The sequence below is a fragment of the Alligator mississippiensis genome, chromosome 16 (genome assembly GCF_030867095.1).
Source record: "Alligator mississippiensis isolate rAllMis1 chromosome 16, rAllMis1, whole genome shotgun sequence".
NCBI classification, from domain to species: Eukaryota; Metazoa; Chordata; order Crocodylia; family Alligatoridae; genus Alligator; species Alligator mississippiensis.
The window spans coordinates 13,750,420-13,775,480 of NC_081839.1; the positions used below are offsets into that span (position 1 = coordinate 13,750,420).

General features: G+C 52.4%; 1 protein-coding gene and 1 long non-coding RNA gene across 2 annotated transcripts; both read left to right on the forward strand.

The window, feature by feature from the left end:
* Positions 1-14,651: 14,651 nt before the first annotated feature.
* On the forward strand, positions 14,652-23,420 carry LOC132246536 (maestro heat-like repeat-containing protein family member 2B). Its single transcript, XM_059719670.1, has 12 exons — positions 14,652-16,213; positions 17,243-17,365; positions 17,996-18,158; positions 18,557-18,655; positions 19,104-19,255; positions 19,714-19,857; positions 20,740-20,832; positions 21,300-21,369; positions 21,513-21,611; positions 22,033-22,106; positions 22,545-22,664; positions 23,153-23,420. Exons 2-12 carry the CDS (start codon positions 17,351-17,353, stop codon positions 23,195-23,197), a joined length of 1,074 nt encoding a protein of 357 aa, XP_059575653.1. The 5' UTR covers positions 14,652-16,213; positions 17,243-17,350; the 3' UTR covers positions 23,198-23,420.
* Positions 23,421-23,539: 119 nt separating this feature from the next.
* Positions 23,540-25,036, forward strand: LOC132246553 (uncharacterized). Its single transcript, XR_009457924.1, has 3 exons — positions 23,540-23,670; positions 24,239-24,297; positions 24,939-25,036. It is a non-coding gene; the product is annotated as an uncharacterized LOC132246553 (long non-coding RNA).
* The last annotated feature ends 25 nt before the right edge of the window (positions 25,037-25,061 follow it).

The window sequence follows — 25,061 nt, forward strand, 5'->3', positions numbered from 1 at the left end:
ATAGAAAGCTCCGCCTGCATGTTTCTCACTAAAGAAATGCCTTCGACCAATGACTCCTCACTGAGCCTTTAAATGTGCTTGTGGAGAAAGCATGATGTACTTTGGAAAGAATAGCTCATTCAGCTCTATAACCATGAGCAAACCGGATGGACACAACACAAGTGATCACTCTAAGACAGCTCCTATCATACTCTCAGATTAGACACTGCCCTGCCCTCTCCGCACTCCCTGCTACACAGACAAGTTCATTGTAATTCGGAGCCGTTCTTTCAGGATGTGGATCATTTCGTTCTCATGCAAGGGACTGTCTGTCACTCAAAGTTCAAGACCCTTTTTCCAATATTACTGCAAGAAATAAATGTGGGAACAAAACCCCTGGAAACTTCTGCTGACTTTGAACAACAGTTGGATCTAAACATCGACCTGAACATTGTCTTGGCCCACTGGACCCAAACCAGGGACAGAGCCTCGTTAGACACATATTAGCAACCTTGCAGATACGAATGATTTTGGAGGCTGAAGAAAAAAGCAGTTGTGTTTTATGCAATGCGTCTTGTATCCACATTTAAATGCCTGAGTTGACCTGGCGCTGTGCCCAAGTCTAAAATAACCCCTTCTTTCTGGAACACCCAGCAGGTCAATTTTCTGGGGTGAAATACTGCTTTTCTTTTGTTTCCCTTCTTTCATATATCATTTCCCTGCACTGCTGTGCCAAAGCTCGACACCAGTCCTAGTTCACACATTGCACCAGGTCTGAGAAGCATAACCACAAAGCTATTTGCCACAGGAAAGTTTCTACCTGGGTGAAGGACCATGTGTCAGTTGGACACTGGACATACATTGGTGCAGTGCCACAGCTCAGCGCTGTTTCAGCAGGTCTGCGTCCCAGCAATGTGAGTCTGTCCTGTGTCCTTGGATTCCCGCAGCCCATCGCTCGCATAGGAAAAACCAGTGGGACGCACGTCCTGCGCCATGGCGCTCACTAGCAAGAGATGCCTCGTGGCAAAAAGGCTTTTGCCCGAAGCTGCCTTGGGTCAGAGCACAGTAACGTCTGATGAGATTTTCCTCTTTTGAAAGGAGACAACTGGGTAGAGAGCAGCTTTGGCCAGATTTTGCAGGTGCTGAAAGTCCAAAGGCAATTTGCCTCTTGGCTGCTGCTCTCACTCCTGTGCGCTGGCAAAAGTCTCCGAAATGCCAAGTCCCCAGTTTCCAACCCGCACAACCAGGCCTGTGCTTCCACCCTGCAGGTTTGCATTTCAACCCACTCTTGACCTGCTCTCCCGGGAGAGATGCAATGGGGACAGCGCTAAAAACCCCCAAATCTGCAGGGCCTGGTCCTCTCATGTCAGTGATATCAGAATTCGCCCTGGTAATATAACTGTTGGTAACATTTACCCCCCAAATGCAATTCTTTGGTCAGGTTTGGGAGGTTTGGCAGCGATAGCTTGGGGAAAATTATAACTTACTCTCATTTTCTAGCTCGTCCCTCAGAAACTTGGCCAGGAGGTGTTGTGCTTCTTTCAGCATTTGGGAGCCAGGCATGTCTCCTTGCAAGTAGCAGACCAGTGTCTTTAAACTGGGGTAATCTGGTGCCTCCCTGAAGTCTTCTGGCATTGAAAGGAGCCAGGTGCTGAGGAGGAGGGCTAGTGGGCTGAAAACAAATACATTGACCAAATCCGGCCATGGTCAGTCTTTGAAACAGTGATATTTGTCACTCAGCCTGTATCGAGAAGATGGACATATTTCTTCTGTCATGAGCCAGCAAGGACTTCTGATCTGGGCGCCTTAGAAAGGACAGCTGCAATCTTTGACTGAACCTGGTTCTATGACTACCGCATCCATCTCATCTGTATTGCCCTTCCCTGTACCTTTTCAGATTGTAGGAGATCCTTTCTGAGAGGGATGAACAAGAAAGGCTGTCCACTACTAGAAGCAGAAAAGCTGCTTTAATAGAGGGATGAATCTACCCTGGACACACAAGGGTTATTATCAGCATATACACCTGCATTCACGTGGAAGGGGTAATGCAGGCACACACACACGTGCTCCGTCCCGGCAGTGCCCAACATCTGTGTCCCGCAGGCGGGTGGGCACAGCCAGGTCCCTATCCAGCCAGATCCCAACAACAGGCCGGATCCCACTGCCCAGCTGCTGCTTCCTGTGGGCGCGTATTCCGCAAGGTATGGGGAAACCGGCCGTAGTTGCGTCCTGAGTGGGGCACCGGGTGGTGACACCAACCCAGACACGCTCGGGGATGCCGGGTGCGAGAAAGAGATGAATACCGAAGGCAATGAGAAGGTAAAATAAGACTTGAAGTTTTACTTACAGAACAGTTGAACAGTAGGTGATATAACTTGGAGAACGATACAGATGATGAACTATATACAGCAGCAAGGAATACAGATGACAGATGACAAACAAGTGACGGGTGGTGGTTGAAGCGAGGCAGTAAGCTATGGCGCTCGGAACAACCAGAGCAGCTTCTGCTGGTAACCTAGGGGTCTGACCAGGCCCCAAGACAGGTGATCAGTCTGTCTCGGGAGTCGGAGCCCGGGGACCCCGCACCAAGGCGCGCGGTCCCCTATATAAAATTTCTAGCCAATCCGAAAGCTCCCCTGATGCTAAGTTCTGGAACACATGGACATGCTGGCCAGCCATGCCCATTAGGTGGTTTTTGGTTGGCTAGACCACAGGTGATCACACGCCGCTCACATGGAGGGTTAGATTGTGGACACACTCTGCCACCGCATCACCAGTCGCAAATGGTTGTGTCACTTAACCCATTTTTGGTACAATAATCTGGCGGGGTCACTTTATTTGTTGACACTTCCCAGAGCATACTCTACTCACACTTCCCAACCCCACCACCACCCAGTTCAGAATGGACTTTCCAATGGTGGGACTGCTAGGTCAGCTATCTTATCATGAATAATCCGAAGTATTCATCGTAATTTCGTAATGTGGTATGAAAACCAGTGGCATTCTCTGTGACACCCCCTGCCACAATGTCTTAGGACTAGACAATGCTAAAATGATGACAACTCCAAAAACCCATTCATGAAACTTGGTAGAAAGGTTGTTCCTGGGAGGGAAAAATGTGGTGTGAGGTCTTGCAGGTGAGACACTGCTCTTCTATTCACTAGTTAGTGGTTCTTTACTGCCCAGCCTGCGCACTTCAGTCTGCGACGCGATGGGCCATGTGCTCGAGCGCTGCCCATACTAGTACCAAGGCTTTGCCCTTGGAGGGAACATTTCATCTGAGACTGTCAAAGGACTTGGCAAACAGCAGCTATGTCTCACCAATCTCGCAATGAAATACAATTCAAACCCAGAAACTGTGCTATTGCATTTGCTCTGCTTCTGTTGTACCCAGCATGCTTTTCCATTAAGGGCTTCAAAGTTGTCATGATGGAGCCTGAAGCAGCGTCCCAATTCTGTACTAAGGGCTGGAGTACTTGCTCCATGTAATAGGAGCCTGTCATCCTGGAGTGGCACCCTAGAGAAATAGGGCATCGACCCTTCTTGTGGCACTCCGGCCTTTCTCCGTACCTTGGAGTGCAAATATACGTATTCAAGAAGCCTTGCCCCTTGCCCCCTTACAAAGCATGCCGAGGGCCTGCAGAAACCTTTGGTCGTTGGGTTAGTAGATGGCATCTACGAGAGGAGAACAATCCAGAAGGCTCTGCTCCGGCTTCAGGAAATTTACTGCTCCCTGCCCCTTTTGGGAGGCTGCAGAAGTGGCCGAGACAGAGATGACATGACCCGAAGGAGCCTCGAATTCTGCTCCTGGAGCAAGACTCCAGAAGAGGACACGTGGGTTCCTGTCATGTATATCAGCTGGAAGACGACCAGAAGAACTGGGGCACACAACACCTACTGATTTATCTTCTACTGCAAAGAGATGTTTTTTAACACCTTTTAGAAGAAATCCCGGCACTCTCCATGCATCAGGGAATAAGCTCAGCGGGAGCTGCCATCGGCCTCAGACTGGCATGTCGGTTAAGACACCTCTCACTGTTGACTCGCAGGACAGCGGCAAGGGTCGAAGTCCATGGTGAGCATAGGTGACACATTGGGCCACTGTGGTTAACGCTCCCCGGTTTCTGGAGCCAAGAGCCTGCAACACAGTGATGTGGCTGACTTCACTTCCAGCTGCCTCTGGCCCTCCATCCTGAATGCCTGGGTCCCCACTTCCAGCTGGGTTGACTAGGACTGGCCTTGGGTCCCCGTCTACAGCCAGGCTCCAACTTCTGCCTCCTTTTCTGTGCTGCAGATGTCCGCGTCAGAGGGAGCGCCAGGCCTGTATGATGGGCATAAGCATCCTCCACTGAAGGAACAGGAGAGCATGAGATAACTTCACTATGTGGAACAGGATCAAGGAAGGCTGCCCACGTTATGGCCTTTCCAGAGCAGGCGACCTCTGTGTCTATTCAGGTTGGATGAGGATCAGTCTCTAGGGCACGCTAGCTTGCCCACTGAGGCAGTGATGGCTATGCCTCTCTCCGGCTGTGTTCAGGTCCCTGCACTGAGATGGCTGAGATGGGACATGTGCTTTCTGCTACCTGCCGGGAGCACTTGGAGGTGGAATAGGACGTGGGCCTGGCTCTGTGACCTCAGGGGAGGTGCAAACGCAGCGGTGGTACTGCACTGGAGGCTGCAAGAGCCCCTGCTGGGACGAACCCTGGAGGAACATACCTTGGCCTAACGTGCTGGGGCTCAGCCCCAACTGTTCGGTCTGCTGGGACCCTGAGGACATGGCTGCCTTTCCCACAGACCTCCCTTTCCCTTGAACTTGTCTAGATTGGAAACTGCCAGAGAAACACTGCACATAGCAGTCTCCTGTTAAGTCAAGCACAGCATGGCCTATCTATCTATCTATCTATCTATCTATCTATCTATCTATCTATCTATCTATCTATCTATCTATCTGTGTGTCTGTGTGTCTGTGTGTCTGTGTGTCTGTCTGTGTGTCTGTGTGTTTGTCTATCACTCTATCAATCTACTTTGATTAGCATACAAGGTACAAATCTACCCTACTTTCTGTTGTTCCTAGCCGTGCGGGGAGATGTCTCAGGTCGTACCTGGCTGCTGTTGCTTTTGGCCTACAGGCTGCTGGAGCCTGCATGCCCGGGAAGGCTGGTGTTCAGGAGACGTCTTCCAGATCCTGAAGGTGACACAGAAAACCACTCGGATACGTGGTCGGTGGCGAAAGCTCAGAAAGGTTTCTCATCGCACGGCATCCCTGTTGCCTGATGAATACTCAGCCCAACTTGGTGACGTTTACCCTTGACCAGTAGAGACACCGGACATTATTCATGGTTCCTCTCGGCCTCTACAAGGCACAGGTTTCCCAACCCGTGTATTTCTACTTGCAAGCCCCCATCTCGTGCTCGCTCTTACCTCTCTCTCTGTCGAGATGTTCATCTCTGCTTGTTACATTTGCCAAGGTTGTGCACCTGGACTTGTGACCTCTGGCTCATTAGGAAGGGCTTGAGTTTGTTTGGGGGTTTTTTTGTTTTTGTCCTTCCTTCAGTGTCTTTTTGCTCCTTGGTGTGTTTTCATTTTGTCTTTCTGACGGTGTCATCCAGCAGTCAGGAGGCTCCTTTGTCCCACACTGCTTTTTGGCACCACTGCTTATAATAGCTTAGTGTAAGTAGGGCCGAGCACAACGGGAACTCCTCCAGCTTCTACCTGACTTCAGGTGAGCACGGTGCTGTGTCGCTGAGCTCTGATAACAGCCCGCTCTTCTCAGCGCTGCCCTGATTACTTGTTATGTTGGTGTGGTTTACAATCACCGGATGTGCTGGGTATACTTTTCTGTCTCCTTTGCCATGCATTTTTTTTGCCTTATAGCTGTGTTGAGAACCACACAAAAATCATGACCCCTCTACAAGGTGGTGTAAAATAGGTCAGTGTGAAAAGCAGAGGGAACACCAGCTTCCTGGTCCCTGCACACCCTGAGAAAGCTCACTGGCCCTCCTCGTCGCCCACCTGCGCTCCTGCAGGGCATGCTTGGCCCGAAGCGAGTGCGTATCTTCTCCCCGCCCCAGAGACACGGTTTTGTACCAGACTTGTCCTTGGGGCACGTGTGATCCTGTGTCTCACCCTGCTTGCCCTCTTCAGGAGATGTGAGTGGCCCCTGGAGGAAGGTGTTTGGTGGGGATTCATGGGTCCTTTCCTTGCCTTACACAAAGAGCTTCTGGTCTCAGTGGGCACATCTTCACGTGGTGGTTTAAGGTGCATTAGGTATTTTTAAGGTGCATTAAGAGCACAGGTCTACACATGTGTGCTCTTAATGCAGCTTAAAATGGTTTTAGGCTACTCACACCTAAATTTCCTACTTGCCTAAAGCAGGTATCAAATGTATATGTGATTAGTTAAGGCACTTTAACCCACGTGCAAACACCTTAAGGTGCCTTACGGTTATGTGTGACCCAGTGGGATGGAGCCAGGCCTGCGGGGCACCGCCAAGAAGACGATGCGGTGGGTCCTGTTGTGCCAGGCGCAGACACTGGAGCTGGAGCGGCACCTACGGTTGCAGTAATCCCTGGTGGTGTGCCGACCAACTTGGACTAAATCAGTGGAGGGGGCAGGAGGCACGAGGGCTTCTGTTCGTGCGCAAGGGAAAGGCCCCCGCGACTCCTGGCCGGGGAAGGGAGCAGCGCAGCGTGAGCAGGGCCTTTGCTAGCGGCTCCCCCGTGCTTCTCCCCCAGGTGCGTGTGCTGGACGGGTCCCGCCACAGTCCCCCAGAAGAAGCATTGCTACTCGGGCTCCTTGCATCGCTCCTAGATTTGGTTCCTGAGGAAATGAAGAGGAATGCAAGTTTCTGGGGCTACTTAAGGGCCCGGCATCTCCAACCCTTCTCCCACTGAATAATCGTTTTCTACGCCAGTACTTCCCCTGACTGAAAGGGACTGCGTGCACCATGAAGTTGTACTCAGCAGGGACGCAGGGGGCAAGGTACAGCCCCTTGGGATTTTCCTAGTCCCAGGGGGAAAAAAACTGAGTCATGCTGGCAGCAAAGATAACATTGGAAGAAAGAAAACTCTTAATTGGATGTCTTTTGTTGCCTTTTTTTTCAGCTAGCTGAAGCCATGGAGACCAAAGGTCTGATGGCAATGGCTGCGTAAAAGAGCCAGTCACTAGGAGAGGGAGAAGACCGTCACTGTGAAGGGTCTGTACCGTGGCAATGCCTGGGGCCTCCAGTCCTCAGCAGGAAACCCACTGTGCTCGGCACTGGACCAGCACAAACCTAAAGGGTGGTTGTGGCCCAAAATGCTGAGACTCTGCTTTTCAAGACACACAGAAAACTGAGGCCCTGCTGACCAGGTTAATGGGCATTAGTCTCAGCGTGCCTGCTGCCTACCTGCGGGCATCCCTGTTCAGAGGTCGCAGAAGGGGTGCTCCTAAAGAAGGATGTGAATCTGGATAACAACATGACTTTGAGAGAGTCACAAGGGCCCTCTCCCTCTCGACTGGGGCCGTGTTCTGCCCAATTTCTAGCCTGTCCCGGTCTGCCTGCAGTCATTCCCTACCCTCTGGTCTGTGCTCGGGCCGTGCTCGGAGTTGGCAGCGTGGCAGAGCCAAACTGCACTTTGGGACGGACAATACTCTGGGTATAATCCCAGCACAAAATCCAGTTCCTTATTCGGTTCCCCCTTCTGCACACTGAATGACATCTGCAAGGCATGGGCATGACTGCAGGGGTGGTTGGAGGGCACCGTTATTGCCCCCCAGGCACAGCTGGGGCTCCCATTAAGGGGAAACCCGCTGCGTGGAGGTTGAGGCAGACAAGCCCCGAGGACGGTGCGCAGGGGAGTGGCACCTGGGAAGAGCCGACCAGGAGGGAGTCGTTTTTAGGTGTTACCCAGATTAGGCTCCTCTGCCCTGCTCGTCTTCACCCTCGTGGAGTGAGACACTCTCACTTTCCGGCTTTTGGGCCCCTCCTCGGGCTACTTGAGATCTCAGTGCTCTTAGCAGTGACCTCTCTCAGCCTTGTGACCTCTCATCCATCTCTTTCCCTCAGCTCCACTCTGCGCCTCTGGACCCCTCTGGTGCCACGCTTTCCAGCAGGTCTTTGACGTCCCCACACTCCCTTGAACAGGTCCCTTTTTGGGTCACAGTACAGCCCAGGGGTCCATACACACTTAGAGCCTCCTGCCACCGCCGAGGTTGTGTGTGACACTTGCCAAAGATCCCGTGCGCCTTTCCCGCTGGGGTGTGTAACGCCAAGGGCCTTCAGTCCCATATGCCGGCCAAGTTATAACAGAAATCTCCCAATAGCTGAAGTTACAGCACGCAGACCTACCTTTCAATCTGCTGTAGCTACCCAGGTGGCACTACACCGTTGCTAAGTCAAACTGAGCTTTGATTTTAACCATCTTTTAAACACGGAGGTCCCAGGTTTAGGGAAGCATCGACTTTGCAGGTTTTGGCTTCAGAGATGCTCAGGTCGGAAGGGACCTCAACAGATCATCGAGTCCGACCCCCTGCCTAGGGAGGAAAGGGCCAGATGCCCCCAGCCAGATGCCTACCCAGCCTTCTCTTCAAGCCCCCCAAGGCAGGGGAGAGCACCACCTCCCCTGGGACCCAGGCCAAATTTTGGCCACCCTCAGCATGAAGAAGGTTTTCGTGATATCTAGCCAAAATCTGCTCGCTGTCAGTTTGTGACCATTGCTCCTTGTTGCCCCAAGAGGCGCCCTGGTGACCAGAGCATCTCCGTTCCCTTGCTGCCCCCCTAATGTATTTGTAGGCAGCCACAAGGTCACCTCTTGGCCTGCTCTTGCGGAGGCTGAAGAGGTCCCGGTCCTGCAGTTTCTCCTCCCTAACCGTGAGTGGCCTCCTCTGCACCCTCCCAAGTCTATCAACACCCTTCTTGAAGTGCGGCGCTCACAACTGGACGCAGGACTCCACCTGGGGTCTGAGCAACACCTCATAGAGGGGAAGGATCACCTCCCTGGATCTAGTCGTCATGCATAGCACGCTACAGCGTGGTTACCTTTGCTGACGATTTCCCCACACTGATGACCCGTGTTCGTCTTGGATCCACGATGACTCCGAGATCCCTTTCCGCTCCTGTGCTGCTGAGCGGGTCACTCCCAGCCAGTGGGCGTGCTGGATATTTTGACCTCCTCAGTGCAGCGCTCTGCACTTGTCCTTGTTGTGCTGCATCCTATTGTGTTCTGCCCACTTTTCCAGCCTGTCCCGGTCTGCCTGCCATTGTTCCCTGCCCTCCAGTCTGTGCTCAGGCCATGCTCGGTGTTGGCAGCGTGGCAGAGCCAAACTGCGCTTTGAGCTGGACAATACTCTGGGTATAATCCCAGCACAAAATCCAGTTCCTTATTCGGTTCCAGATACTTAGCACAGTGGCTAGGGTATTGTTAGTTGGCCAATCTGCACTTTGGGCAGGGCAAATCTCTGGTCAGAGATGTCCAGAAGTGTCCCCTGGTTGTACAGAGACATGGTCTGGGGTGGCCCAAGAAGGATTTCTTGGTATAATCCCAGTCCATAATCCAGTTCCTTATTCAGTTCCCTGTATTCAGCACGGTGGCTGTGGTGCGGTGTGTTATCAGCCTGGCATGGCCAAACCGGAGTTTGGGTCGGAGAAGTCTCTGGTCACAGATGGCCAGGACAGTCCTCTGGGCACGCAGAGGTATTACGATAGATGGCCCAAGCACAATTTCTAGCCATGAACCCAGCCTGAAAGCCAGTTCCTTATTCAAGCCATTATACTTAGTACAGTGGGCATGGGGGCTGTTAGCTGGCAGCCTGGCACGGCCAAACCGTGCTTTGGGCCGGGCGGCACTGTGGTCAGGGGTCTTTGTGACAGTTCACCAGTGGCATCGCCATGAAATCTTGGGTAGCCCAAGGAGCATTTTGCCCCATAATCCCATCCTAATCTCGTCATGTGACAAAGATACTGGAGACAAAGTCAGCTCTTTGGTAACTGAAGACAGAGAGCTCATATGCTTGCCCATATTGAAGTATTAATTAAGTCTTAATCCTGGCCACATCGACATGATTACCAGGTAGCATGTGGGTATTACAGCTACTTTCTTCTATTGTTTACTACAATGCAAAGTAAAAGCAGAACTGGGCCTTTAAAGAAAAACATCCAGCAAGATAATAAATAGACTGAGGCGAATATTAAAGAATGCATCTGGTACACAGTGTAATATTAAATATTAAAGCGGGAAGCAGAACCAATTCAGGAATGGACCAAAGCAGTGTGCTCATGGACCAAAGCAGCGTGCCCACGGACTGAAGCGGGGCGCTCACGGATGGCTACACCTTAGAGGGACCATTGCTTAGAATGGGCGAGCCAGTCAGATAGGATGCTCCAGCGTACGGCTTGCCATTTGCATTTCTGGAACTGGGCAGCTGTGCTGAGAAAGGAGCCTCCTTGCACTGGGTAAATTAGCATAACTCCACTGTAGCCTGCTGGGGCTCCATTACCGATAGGTCCAAGATCAGAGTCGTTCTCTAGGGCTGTGATGCTGGCATGTTGCACACTCATTGCCTTGGCTTGAAAAAACAGCAAGCAAAGAAAAAAAATCCCTCTAGCCTGCAAATCACATTCCCCACTAGGTTTTTTTCTATCTAAGGCCTCTGCCATTGGTTCTTGAGAAGAAGCCTAATGAGGAAGACTTCTTTGTGGGAGAGCAGGAATCACAGAAGAGGAGGAACAATCCCTCAGCAAGAAACTACATGTCACCAGCAGCTTCTTTCCTTTCCTTGTTGGAGGAGGAGGATGACACCAGTTTCACAGCCTACGTTGAAATGCCTCGGTTCCCAAAGAGAGACCCGAACTGCCGAGTGTCCAGCGTGAGTCAGAAAGGGTTGGAGTCCGGTTCTGAATCAGGAGTCTCCCAGCTGGATGGAGGGTCTGTGCCCAACCTTACGGGGTGTGGGTTCTCTCATTTTGTCTGGAGGGAGACTGAAGAGGACACCTCAGCTTTCCAAGACAGCTAGAAAACCTCCTTTCAGACAGTTCCTCCTTGGGAGACTTTAGATATCCAGCAGAAGGATACGAGCAGCATAATGTGGACATGGGCAGGTGCTGACAAGAGGCCTTCTTTCAGGTGACTGTGCTGACAGAGGGTCTTCATTTTAACCTTTCCTCTGAGGACCCACATCTCCCCGCAAGGGGCCACCTTCACCCTGACCTGGAGAGACTTCTCTTCCCTGAGCGCATAGCTTGCTTGAAAGTACGAGTCTCTGATGACTCCGGTGAGCTCCCTCCCCAGGACTTTGGCCTTTCGACTTGACAGTTCGCAGGGGACAAGGACATTTCAAGTGACTGTGACAGCGAGACAGAGTTTCTGGCCGCACACTCAGCAGGAGGAACCGTGCCTTCGGCCACCATGCTAAGGGAGACTTTTGAAGCTGGGACACGGGGAAAGCATGGGACTGTGGAGGAAAGGATCTACCAAAAGCTTAAATGCCAGGGCTGTCAGCAGGTGCATTATATGTCAAGAAACTGATGGTATCATGGGAGGAATGAAAGGACAAGCATTTGTCACCCTGTGCCTGTTTGTGCACCACTACCCAGACAGGGTAGCTTCTACTAACGTCTGTCTTATCAGGTGTTACAGCTCCAATTGCAAAAAAGGTGTGCTTTCACTGCAGGTAGCTAATACCCATTCACCATCCTGCTGCAGAAACCCTGTGACCATAAGTCACTGTGATTTTACTGCTGAGCAAATAGGGCAAAATCAAACGTGGGCAGTGGTGATCTCACACATCTCCCTTGCAGCAAACACTGCAGGTGCCTTGCCATCCCATAGGAATTCATGGTGAGATATGGATTGCGTGTTAATTATCTCTCTGTAAAAACACTGGTTTATCAGAAAAAAGCAAAGTCTGAAACAACCAGTCCATGCTGGCAACGTGGCAGGTTTCAGTCACATGTGGTTTGGGACCCAAGCTGATCCACCACCAATTGCTCTCCTGGGGTTGTGAAGTTATTCCCCCTCCTTGGGGGCAAAAGTAAGAGTTGAAATTTGTCTCCTTCTCAGACATTTTGCCACGTTTTCTTTCTGTGGGATCGGGAGAAACTCATGGTCACCATATCTCAGAACAGAGGAAAAATCAAAGCCCAAAATATAGGCTGTGTTTATTTTTGTCATTTTTTATGGGTTCATAGATGTTAGGGGCTGGAAGGCACTTTCCAAGATCATTGGGTCCAGCCCCCCTGCACTTGGGCAGGAAAGACTGCTTTATTTTGGTTTGTATAAAAATACGTGTTGGAGGTGAAATTAGTCTCGCTGAGCAGAGCAGCTCAGTGGTGCTAGGGACTGATTGATAAGTGCCTGTTTGCATTTGCCCAGCCAGCCCAACTGAGGGCACCTCTACGCACCTGGGAAACCTGCTGCCTTGATATTCGGAGTGATATTCTAAGTACTCCATCTCCTGTCTCTCCTCCCCGGGCGCTATTTGTTGTCGGTGGGTGCAGTTCCCATGCTGGCCGGGTCTGGATCCTGCCCATCCCTCTGAGCAAAGTCAAAGCTTCACTAAACTACGTAAGAGTGGGGGACAGAGGAGGAAGGGGCAGAGTGGGGGCAGGCAATAGGCCAAGTGGCTGAGGGTGAGACCTTACCCTTTTACTTATATTTCCAGGTTAAAGGAGCTTGTTGCCATTCTATTCCAATAAAGGAAATAAGGACAAATGACACTACCGAATAAGAGAGAAATGCCAGTAGCACATGCGTAGGATGTATTGCCCTTGGTGGGAGTTTGTGTGCTGACATTTACCCTGCCTCATCCCCCTCAGGCTCACAAGGAGGGAAGGGCAGCAAGGTCCAAATGGAGGCCTTTAATGCTCAGCTCCTTCCGAGGACTGGGAAATCCAAAGGGCAGATCAGATGATGTGGGAGCTGGTTAACTGCATGCACAGTCTTTCATCTTCCCATATCAGTATAGCTCATGCCTTTTATGACTAGAGACAGCAACAGCAAGGCTCTGATTGAGATTGGCACTCCAGAGTATTGTTTTACACCAGCCCCAAGGCAGGACTGACACTTTTCCCCAGAGGTCTGTGTGAAGTGAGCCAAGAATCTTGCTCCAGGTCCTGTAGAGGGGAATCCTAGCCCCAGACACCAACCCAAACTTCCTTCCTTCTTTAAATCTGAAAAGAGGGCACGAGCTAAGAGGAAACTGCACATGGAAGGCTTCCCATTTCCCATTTATAGAGGGAGTTAAGATGATGGCCTAGTTTAGAGAGCGGGTGAGCACCTGCAGCAGGAGTGAAAGGGCGATGTCCATTCCTGAAGTTCAAGCCAGAAGCATGCAATAATCAAGGGAAACTGCTGCACATGCTGCATGCCTGACCTGCCACTAGCAGGCACTATTTTAGAAGACCTCTGTTTGCGCTCAGCACCCTGTAAGATGCCACACAGCCAGCCTTAATAGCATGGCAAACTTTGGCATAACTTCCCTGATATGGAACTGAGACATAGCACACCTAAGATCACAGGCCTTGCTGTTGCTAAGTCAGAGAAAAGTGCTCCTGCAGGTAGCCCTGTGCAGAGGGGGTGTCAGCCTCTCACTGTGTTTTGAAGGAAGAAAAGGACTTGATTAAGCCAGATGCTGTATTCACGGAAAAAAAATATAACAGCTCCACCATCTTGTACAGTTCCTTCAATCACTCTTTTATTTTACTTATCCTGCACGTCCTCGAGTGTATGCAGTCACACGCTGCACTTAATCACATCTATTCATTTAGCAGTACATGCAACCGTTCTAGTATCATTGGGAAAAGTCTCCTCCCCCTCGATGAATTACAGGCATCTTGGGAAAAGCAAGAGCGAACCCCCTGCAGTGAGAGTTTGACACATCAGAGGTCTCTGAAAAGGGACTCAAGAGGTCTCGGTTCAATTCCCTGCACCAGCACACGTCTTGTGGACCCGCCACTTACTCTCTCTTTGCCTCCCTACTCTCATCTGCTAATTGAGAGTAGTGATCATTGGCAATCTGACAGGGGTTGTGTATGAGTTAAACATGGCAGCAACGTGGGAGGGAAGCAAGAGCACTTTTATATACAGATTTCCTACCTCTTGAGACAGTTGTGTGTGATTCCTACTGGGCCAAGTTTTAAAGTCCTGAATCAGCGACTTCTCGAGTAGAGTTCATGGCAGCGTCCACCCCGCACCCACCCCTGGGGGCACTGGATGGAGGGGGCGGGTGGGGCCTCCATGTAGACAGACCCAGGACCCATGTGGGCAGGGTGCATTTGGCAGGCTGGATGGACAAGATGGTTGCAACCCAGTCCTGTAACATCTGAGGGCTACAAGAAGCCATTTTGGACGACAAGATGCAAAAACAAAGGAGGCCAAGAACTAGCAAGTGAGAGGAAGCTTTTCCTGGTTCCAACCTAGTTTTATTTCTTACAAATTCAAGCATAGGCAGATTTAATTACTCGATCAGTGCCAGTGCTGGAAGGTACAGCGCACCTGGAGAAGACAGGAAACTCCAAGGTGATCTGGGGGACTAAGATAGTCTACATCAAATCAAATTGACCCTCCTCTGGGGATACTTGTATCTGGAGCCTTATGCAGCCCTGTGAAAGCTTCCATGATACGCAGCCCCTCATCGGTCAGCAGCCACCTGTGAGGTAGGACATGGTCACCTAGTTGTCATAGTGGGGCTTACATCACAAAGGCTGTTGGCTCACCTCTTTCCTGGGTCCTGGACCTGGAGCCTTGAGTGCCTCCGGACGCCTTCGCGATAGGAGCTGCTCAGCGCATTAGAGAAGGAAAGCTTGTTTAAGCCGACTTTGAACAATGGAAGTCATCGATCTGAAACTACCCAGCAGAGGTAAGATCCCCACGATGTTCTCCATGCCTAATCTCTAGTCCCACAGCCCTTCTTGGAAGCACAAGGAATAGCTGGATTAGCTCAAATCAGTTTTGCTAGAGCTAGATTTTAAATTGTGCAAACCACTGTTACTTGGTGGCCTGGACCGCAGCTTGGGTGATCGAGACCAGGTCAGGATCAAGCCTTCAGCCTCTGGACACTGGCATGCCTCCAGTCATTGGAGACTGTGTTAGATGTTCTGGGAAAGGCCTCCTTCCATCCCCGGGGTATTTCTGACCCTGTCCCCCTTGCAGCCAGGTGGGTGGTGTGAGGTGTCTCTGCATACATTAGCTAAGCTGAAGCATGACGGCAGCCTATAGACGTGCTGGTTCGCGTTCTAATTAGAACCGGTTGGAGCAGGCTCAGTTAATCGAGTCTGCTCCACTTCCTAATTAAAACGCTCCAGCCTTGCCTCACTGTCATGTGGTTTAAGTGCCCTGCCCCCCACCGCCACATTTTAAAATGGCTGTGGGGGTGCTTTAACTAAAGCTCATTGAATAAGCTTTAGTTAAAGTGCTCCAATGGCAATGTTCAAATATGGGGTGCTTAATAGATGTGACGGTGAGCCGTTTTAATTAGAATGGCTGTTGGGGAACCTCTCTAATTTAAACAGCCCCTCCCTATCCCAGGTATGCTTATAGGCAACCTTGCTTTCAAAAACGTTGTCCCTAAACCATCATTTTGGGTATGTGATCCCAATTCTCCAACTAATTGCCAAGGAGAAAAGAGTTGTTATTGTCTGCATGACTTCCCTTATTTTCCAGAAAACAAATATCACAGTAATCTCCCCTTCCCACTGGCTGGGCCATTTTGCAAGCAAATCTCCTAGCATAACAGAGCGGGAGAAAGGGGAAGGTGCATCTTCTCCCTGACCAGGTCCACTCTTGCCTCTTTGGCTGGTACAGCTGTGGCCATTGCGCACAGGACTAATGATTATAGGTTTTTAGCTTCTGATGCTGGCTAACACCAGAGCATCATCTCCACCCTATTGGCAAAGACGGGATTTTTGGCAGAACTAAATTGCACTAAGAAAAGTGCCTCTTTAGCAGTACCAGCTGCCTCAGCCCAGAAGGGTGGCCTGGAGAGCTCTCCCCTTGTTGCTGTGCTAGGAAACCTTTCCTTTGTAGCCAGGCTACAGGGTTTGGCTCCAGCAGAGCTGCTAGTGGGTGGTGATGAACGAGAACAACGGAAATCAACAGAATCCTTTTCCTCCATTTCAGGTTTTTCCACCAGTGATCCCTCTGCAGCGAGATGCCTGGTGGATCAAGCTCAGGGCAATCTTGGCCCAGAGTTTGGCCAGGCAGACGTGGACCTTGACATTACTGTGAGCCTTCTGCTGGAGAGACTCCAACAGGAGGAGGTAAGGAGATGGCTTTGTGTCACATGGCTGCTCTAAGCATTTCCTTCCAGGCTGTGCAGGGTGGGACCCCAACTAAAACTGGTCCTTGTCCATCTGCTGGGTCTTTTCCTTTCCTGCTCTCCTTTTAAAGCTCACAATACAACATGCCCCCTGTTGTTATATTGTGATGTCACGATGATATCAGGGCACGCTCACATGGGCATCATCTCCCCCTCCCCAGTGGATGATAGATATGGTATAAGCCACATTCAAACAAGCCCTCACCCTACAGATAATGCTGTGAGCCTCCTTAGTGTCTTCCTCCAAGTATCTCACAGCATTGAGATATGAAATGTAGTTTCCCAGCAGCCTTGTGAGACTGGAAAGCCTCAGCCCAGGAAGTGAAGTGACTTTCCCACTGTCCCCCAGCGAGTCAGGAAAAGAACTGGGAATACAGCCAAGGGTGCTGAGCCTCTGCCTAGAGACCCTGGGCAACACACTTTCCCTGCCTGATTTGTTGTCATCCAAGTATGGCTTGGCTGGCTTAGCGCAACCTGGTTCACAAATATTTCAACTCCCTTCTTCACTCAGTAACAGAACTAATCGCACAATGGTTTTTGGCAGCATCTTGCCTGGCAAACTCCTGCTACATTTGCTGCTCAGGATCACCCGACAGCTCCTTGTCACTCCCCTGGTGTCCCCATCTCTGAAAGAAATGCAAGTCACTCCCACCTCCCCAGTGCACTGGGGTGACAGTGCCTGTGATGCATCTGACTGCTTTTCTGATCACTTTTCTGTGTCTCCCGCCAGTCTGTTACCTTGTGCCCTCACAGTGCCTGACACTCCCCACTTATTAGTGCCAGCTGTAAACATCTGCATGAGAGGACAAACACAAGACACCCTGGGTTGTGTTCCTGTCCAGGAGCAAGGTCCCCCTTAGCGTGGCTGTAGAAGAATCCCTGGGTAACTGATGTCCAACATCACAGTCCTGGATGATCTGGCACTGGTCCCAAAGGAAACCCATTGTTCTCTTTCTCGGTGTGTTCCCAGGAGACAAGAGTCACCATTTACTCCAGCCTGCAGGAAGTCTTGCAGGGGGACATAAAGAGCCTAGACAGGGACCTTGTCAGGAGGATCATCCACTTGGCCTCCAAAGACATGAGGGAGACCCAGGTGAGTGAGCTCTGCCCAGTTTCTCCTCACAAGACTTGACTCTATGCATAGTTTGTTTGGTCCAATGTAGCTTGGGCCTATGGTGTATCTCCTGCATGGACCCTGCTTAGAGGCTGCAGGCTTGCTCAAGACAGAGCTTCTCCAGATGGTTCTGGAGAGCAGGAACACGATGCAGCCCAGTGTTGAGCTCCTCTGAAACATGGGGCAGCTTGTCTGCTGAGAAAGACCAGAGTGCATAGGTGCTTTGCTGGGGACAGCATTGTCCAAGAAGCTTCCTGGTCCATGCTGAAGCTGTGTCCTACAGCCCAGGTGAATTCTGCGGTTGGCCAGCCAACCAGAGCCGAAACATTGTTCAGCCAAGTGTTTCAGCGGGCATTTAGGAGTGAGGGATCTCATTCAAGGAATTATTAGGGGCATGTAGTGAATTCAGGAGCAGCTAGTACAGTGTGTGGCTGGTAGGTGGTGGGGAAGAGAGTTTGCTTGGAACCAAGGATGAAATGGCACTGGGCCACTGGAGGAGCTGAGGCTAATGCATCCTTCTCCCTCCCTTTCAGAGTTATCCCCAGCCTGACTTACCACTGTCTAAACTGTGCATCGGGCATGTGCTCCAGTTTTCTTTTCTTATTCTAGCAAGAAAATGATGAAGTGCAGTTGGCTGCAGGAAAAACCCTCGTGGCACTTGCCGGCACCTTTTACAATTGGGTGATGTATGAGCTGCAGTGTCACGTGGGCATCATGGAGCTCCCTCCAATTTACTTCTTGATTACACTGGGCGACTTGGCCTCAGCCTATGGTACAGCATTGCCTCCCTTGCTTCCGGGCTCTCATCAGGGATTGTGGAGGGAGGGGATAAATACCACTCTGTCCAATGGGGCCATCACAACTGAGCTGGATTTGGGGCCCAAAGAATCTGGCTCCTGGATCTAAGGCGCCAGCACTAACTTCTGTAACAGCTGAAAGGGCCTTCAGGACAGGAAGGAGTGGAGGTCAGGTGGGCAGGACCCTCCACTCCCTCCTCCTGCCCTGCATCTGGGCATGGGAGGGCAGCAGACGAAGATTGCCCTACGTAGGGGCAGTCACTGTGGGGTTCCTCTGACATCTTCAAAGCCCCTTTGTGCTGCTCACCCTGAGAGTGAGGGATGCAGGTGGACAGGAATGTCTCTAACTGCATAATGTATCCTTATCCTGCAGCACTGAGGTCTGAGCCCTTCCTTGTGCTGACGCTCAGCAAATTGCGTTTTGTGCTGAGGCTGGTGGAGACCGACCAGATGAAGCGGGCGCTGTGTGGAGGTGAGTGCCAGCCCCTCCTGCAAGTGCCCCCACTGGGCACCCAGGGCCTAACACAGAGCTTGGGCCCTACTGGAGTGTCCCGCACTAGCAAGCGGGGCCTCCACTGCACTTCCTGGGCCTGATCCAACCACGAGTGGAGAACCGTCCCTCCCTGGGCTGGCTGGAGGCTCTGAGCAGTGAGCAGGATTGGGCCCTTCATGACCCTTGCAGAGTAGTTCCCAGGAGCCATCACCGAGGCTGGAGCTGCCTCTAGGCCCTGGGGCAGATGGTGCAGATTGAATCCTAGTTGTAGCCCCTGGTCCGTGCTCCACCTGTCCCAAATTCTCCATCTGCCCTGAGCAGCACAGAGGCTGCCGGGACACTGTCATGACCACCAGGCATGCATGTCCTGCAGCACCTCACTCCAATGTTCCTGTGCAAACGTCTTGTCTTTTCTCCCCCTCTGCAGTTGTGGAAGGCTTTGCCCAGGCTGCCAACCTGATATTTCACGTCGGGGACGAGAGCCCGTTCCCTAGCTGCCGGGCAGCCGACTATGGTTTTCATGTGCTCCCTTTCTTTAATCTCATGAGCAGCAGCTGGCTGACAAGCGAGGACCTGGAGGTGAGGGCTGCTGTCTTTCTAGCTCCATAGCACAGCTGTCACGTTTCACTATTTCTGCCTATGTGTACAGTGCTGGCAGGGAAGACCCAGTCTCCGGGGCTCATAACACGTGTCTGAGAATCTGCTCTGCCCACAGGCAGTGTGCAGTTGCGTGCACTAATGGGTGCCAGTGGGCACTGGGAGCTCCTTCTGGGCATGACTCCTTCGGGGCCCAGGGGGATGGCAACAAGGAGTTTGCTCTCTTTGCACATGAATCTGGGCACATCAGCACAGCGGGGAGCCAGCCTCGGGGCCATATCCCACGGCCGTAGCTGGGAACCATGCAGACGGGGCTGGTCCAATGATGGACCAAGGACACTGCTGATATGAGAAGGAGAAAAGCTGTGCCTCTTCCTGACCCAGAGCAACCTCCTGGAAAGTCTGCCGGAGGGACTCAGTCCTGCCTTTCTTCTCTGCAGCTGCAGCAGGCTGCGGTCAAGGCGCTGGGACCCGCAATGGGCCTCCTTCTCCACCATGAGAGGCATCGCAATACTGTTTTTGAGAGGCTCCCCTGTCTCCTGCAGCAATACGAGGGAGGGGTCGACAATCTTCATGTCACCATGGTGAGATGCCACCTGGGAAACCAGCATTGGCACTTGTCTGTATGCGTGGGTGTGCGCACTGGCACACGTGCGTGCATGTACGACTTGGCCTAGGAACTCCGTAGCTCTTGGGGCTTTCCTGGTGCAATTCAAGACCCCTTAACGGATCGGCCTTGCCTACACTTGGAGGCTAAACTCACAGCAGCCGGGTCTGTAGATCATGGCTATGATGGGAATGCCGCTTCCATTTTCTAGGAAGTCTGATAAGGGGAGACAAAAGAAATGAACTACCAGACCACTCCTTCCAGCTGAGTTTCGCTCTGCTCCCTCTGGGCTTGGCAGGGATTATGGTCAGGGCCTGGCAGTTTAAAGCATGGAGATTTGGGGCTCCCTGCTATGGTTTACAGAAGTGGAGCATGTTATACAGTGGTTCTGCCTGTGGAGCGTGTCTCCTGCGCTCTGTCTTTGTTTGCACCTGGGCAGCCCCCTGAGGCAGCACAGGTTTACCCCAGGGGAGAATCCCACTTCAGCTCTGTGCTCCCTTGTCCTGTGTCCCTGGGGCTGTGTGGGCAGATGCTGGCTGGGCCTGACTCTGCGGTCAGTTTTGGGGCCTACGACACCTGTGGGCTGTGGGACCCACTCTCCTTCTGGCATCCTTTGGAAGGAATCTGAATCTCCAGAGAGTGGTAATCCAGGTGGGGTGTATTCAGGGGACTGGGCAGGGGCTCAAACAGCACAGTGTGGTGTGGCCAGACTTGCAGATGTCGAAACTTCCAGCCCCAAAGCAATAAGCACTAAGCATGGGGCAGTGAGGTATCTTTTCTCACTCACTAATTTTCTGCTCTTGCTCACTCCACGGTTCTCCTCTCTAACCCTCCCTTTGACTTTCACCGTCTGTTGCAGAGTCTGAGCCAGCTCTTGGAGGTAGCCTATGATTTTGAGGTCCCTCTCCCCGATGGGAAACTCAAGAGCATCTGCTTTGCCCTGCACACCCAGGTAAGGGGAGGTTGATTCTGTACCGCTCATCCCAAGGCCCAGCAGGTCCAAGTCCCATTACCCAGACAGACCCAGCTGATGGAGGTGCCAAGCCCCACTCTGCTGGCAACGTCTCTGCTTGCCCAAGAAGAAGAAAACAGGTGGTGGCCTCCTTGTCTCCCTCAGTCCAGTTCAACTGATAGGAGGCTCCATGCAAATCCCTCTGTCCTACCAAGTCAGGACCCGAACAATCAACCCTGTGGTGCGAGTCCAGCCAAAAGCAGCCATGTTGCTAAAGGGACTTGGAAATCAGGGTCCCCTCTTGCTTATGGTCTGGACCTTTGAGTTCTTGGCTCTTGCTGTGTGTGATAGCAGTGATGTCTCCTGGGACTCAAAAGGACTCTGGACAGTGGGAGTACAGGATCCATTCCACACTTTCACCTGCACCCAGCTGGGACTATGGAGAATCCCTTGCCTTCTTCCCACAGGTGTGTGATATCGCACAGCTGCCGGGCTCAGAGAACCAGGTCAAGGTGTTCTACTGTCTCCGCCTGCTGGGTAAGCAGAGGGGGCTCCAAGTGACATAGGGGTTTCCTTCAAACCTCCCTGCTCTGTGCCAAACCCTGGACAGGGGAATGAGAACGAGGAGTGCTGAGGCCACTGAGGTTTGCTCTTCTCCCCTGCAACCTGTCTCTCCCCAGACCAATTTATTTCCTTTGTGGGCTCCCGCCTCAAGACTGACAAAGAGGGAAGCTGCGTGGCATCCCTCTCCATCTTTAGCGGCATCATTGCTGCTGACTGTAAGTATGACCAGAGCAAATGTGCTGACTGCTGTCTTGGCTGACCCTTCAGGAACTGAGTTAGGACTGTCCAGGCCGAATGACCTGTCCTGCTCTAGCTGCGCTCAAGAGCCCTGGCTGTAGAGCTAGAGTCAGACCTCCGTCCTCTGCTGCTCGGTCCCAGAGGGCCAGTAGCACCCTGCATCCTGCTGGATGACACAGGAATGCTGGGACCAAATCCTGCTCGGACACCTCTCCTGGCAGCACTCTCAAGTCGAGAGGTTTAACGAGCCCTTTTATGGCCCAAGAGACTTTCCCAGGTTGCAAAGTAGAGACAGGAGGTTGTGCAGGTCGCCACAAGCAGGTCTTTTGCAAGCCGGGTGCCTCTTGCTGTGGATTGCTCCCAGAACACAGCAATATTGTGCCCTCCTTTTCCTTCCAGTGCCCGAGATGAGCCAGAAAAAATGTGCTGTAGTCAAGGCCATGAGGTGCATGCTTGGTGATCAGAGCACTGAGGTGAGGTGCTTTGTGAGCAGTGGCTGTGCTGGGGATGGCACATGGACCTGGCACAAAATTCCCACCCCAGATTCTTGGTTCTTTTGTAGAGAAAACCTTTCTTCCCTATCCGCGTCTTCAGGGAAGGCAGTGCAGAGAGCCTGGCCCTCTGCTTCCAGAGGTGGGGAGAGTCAGGATCTGGGGAAGTGTCATCAGTTTGCCAGTGGGCAGGGGATCTGCTTTCCCTCCGATGCCAATATGGGACTACTGAGTAGGAAAGACACGCAGTTCTCTTGCCTCTTTATAAACCCTAGAAATAAAATTGGAGGCCTGGGGACCCTTCTCCTTCCCTGTCATCCTTTCCAAGGTTTGAGGGAGGGTTTGTGCCATGGCCGGTCCCTGCCCCCATTAGGGCATAAGGGCCGTCCTGACTCCAATCTGTCCTCTCCTCCCCTCCAGGTGAAGAAGGCCGTCCTTCATTTCGTCAGGACACTGCTCAGTGTGCAGGGCCTGGATGACTGGGCCTGGGACTTAGTGGCCTATAATTTCAAGCAGTCCAGCTTGTCTAGGAGCCAAATGGTAAGAGGAATGGAAGCTGGGGACTTGGGGCTTCTGTTGTAGCAGGCTGAAGCCTGCCATTGTCTTGAGCAGGAGTGTGGTGTGCCTCAGAAGTGCCAGGCTGAGTCATTAGAACCAGGGTCAAGGCGGGAGGGCCAGTTGGGTCATTCCAAGCTGGGAGGGAGAGCCAGGCAATGTGGGCTCCTCCAAGCCAGAGCTGCCCCAGATTTATGCTGTGCCACAGGGGAATCCCAGGGCCTTTTTGCCTCAGCTTCCCCACTCATCCAATGATGACTGAGCAGTGCCTGCCTCACAGAGGGGCTGGGAGTGAAGGCTGCTTGGTAAAGCTCCTTGAGATCCAGGCACGGAAGGTGCCATGAAAGTGCCAGTTGTGCCCAGCTCCCCGAGCAGCCACGGGCGGGTGCATTGGGAATGGACAGGCTTGTAGCAGCATCACCCCCCCAGTTCCAAAGTAGTCCCACATGGCCATGCTCTCTTTCTCTTTCCAGCCACATTTCCTAAGGTTCAGGGGCTGCTGGCGCGACTCCTGGTGAGTAGCCCTGGAGAGGTACTTGCCAGAGGTGTGGGGAGGGTCAGTGGTGTGGGGACACGTGCCTGTAGCCTTAGCTGGAGGAGCACGCTCTGTCTCTTCCCACACTCGGCGCTGCCCTGTGCTGGCACAGTTCCCTTCCCTTTGCAGAGCAGAGCCAGGCTCTGCCCCTGCCTCGCAGCCTGCGGAGGGGCATGCAGGATCAGCCTAGCACAGCACTTCAGCCTCTGTCTGATTGCTGAATGCTCTGGCCATGTATGGTGGAGGCCAGTTTCCCTCCTAAAGAAAGCCATGGAGTCCCACTCCAGAGCTGAGCCCCTGTTTCTCTCGTGCTGTCTGTGGTTGCCTCGGCCCTGGGTGACAGCAGCCGCGCACATTCTGCCCTGCGGGCACTGTGGGCTCTGCACCGCATGATCCACCCTGCTGTTGGAGAGCAGTGGAGGGTCAAGATTCCCATCCTGCTCTCGACTATTGAAGGTAACAAGCAAGGAAGGAGCACAGTATCTCTGCAGAATGGAAAGGGAGAGGGGAGGGGAGGTTGCAGCCTCCTGGAGCCCCCCGTGGCACCGGTCCCCCTCTGCAGCATCGCATGCTTGAGAGCTTCTACTCTTTGCCAGGGGGCGCGAATCCAGGGGCTTGACAACATGGAGGTTGATGGGACCCAGGGTAGGGTTTGCCCATGAAGGGCTCCACCAGATTAACCACTCTCCTGCAGTTCTCTGAACTCTTGGGAGGTTTCTGTTGCCAGACGAAACCTCTGTTCATGTTGCCTTTCTACGAAGCCCAGTCCTGTACTGTGCTGTGCCGAGCACATCCGTGAGGTGCTGAGCACCCTCCAGGCCCCTTATGGCCATTTCTGCAGGGACTGGTCATGCACAAAGTTCAGACATGCCAGCAGGGTATATACTAGAGCGCAGGGCATCCAGGATCCCAGGAGGTGACTGGGTGCGGATGCAGGAGTTGCTAAAGACTTGATGCCCAGGGAGGCAACTAAGACTCTTCTTCAGTGCCTATGGCAGTGACACCCTTCTTGTTTGCCTCCCAGCTTCAGGAAATCCTGAGACCTCCCAGGACAATGTGTGGTGGGAGCACCTGCTGCTGAAGGTACAGGGTGGCTCTCAGAGCTGCTGTTGCAGCCAGCCAGGGCTGTCTGAGAAGGGAGGGTTCCCTCATGCCTCAGGGAAATGAGGTGATGAAAGTCAATAACCCAGCAAGAGTCCAACTTGGAAGGTTTGCCAGTGGCCTTGAGTTTGGATTGGCATCTAGAGTTGTCCATTTGGGATCCTCCAGCCTTTCTGTACAGTCTTTGAGCTCAAGAAATGGAAGGAGATGAGGCCTTGGTTGGGGGCTTCTGCAATTCCCAGGTCCTATCACAATGCAAGTTCAACACAACAAAGCACTCAAGTCCCTGGCAGTTGGAGGTGCCCGTTGTAGAGCCCATGGCGCCTTTTTGACTTGATCCAGCCTCCCCCCTCTACACAATCTCTCCCCAGTGGACAGGTTTCTTGGCACAATCTCTTCCACATTTCTGTCCACTGGTGTCCAGGTTGTGAAGGATCCTTGGGCAGAGATGAGGAGGGGAGAGCAAGAAGCAGGAAGATCCTAGGGTGTCCACCTGGAGCGTTCTCCAAAGGCTGCCAAGTCTCCCTGTGAGACTCGGGTGCTAGAAAGGGCAAAGAAGAGGAGGACGACAGAGACTCAGCCCATGCACCCAACCCTTTCTTTCCCTTCACTTGTGCCCTCAGTTCCTGAACATGACACTGAAGAGCATTGCTGACGATGCCTGGAGCAGTCAGCTGAGCCTGGAGCTGCAGCACCAGACAGCCAGTTATGCCTGCTCCTCCCCGGACAAGGTGCGTGCTCTTGGC

Excerpts from the sequence above, each read along its gene's own strand:
- LOC132246536 (XM_059719670.1), top strand. Across the intron at positions 19,256-19,713 it reads TGACAAGCGAGGACCTGGAG|CTGCAGCAGGCTGCGGTCAA; the intron begins GTGAGGGCTGCT and ends TCTTCTCTGCAG. Across the intron at positions 19,858-20,739 it reads ACAATCTTCATGTCACCATG|AGTCTGAGCCAGCTCTTGGA; the intron begins GTGAGATGCCAC and ends CGTCTGTTGCAG.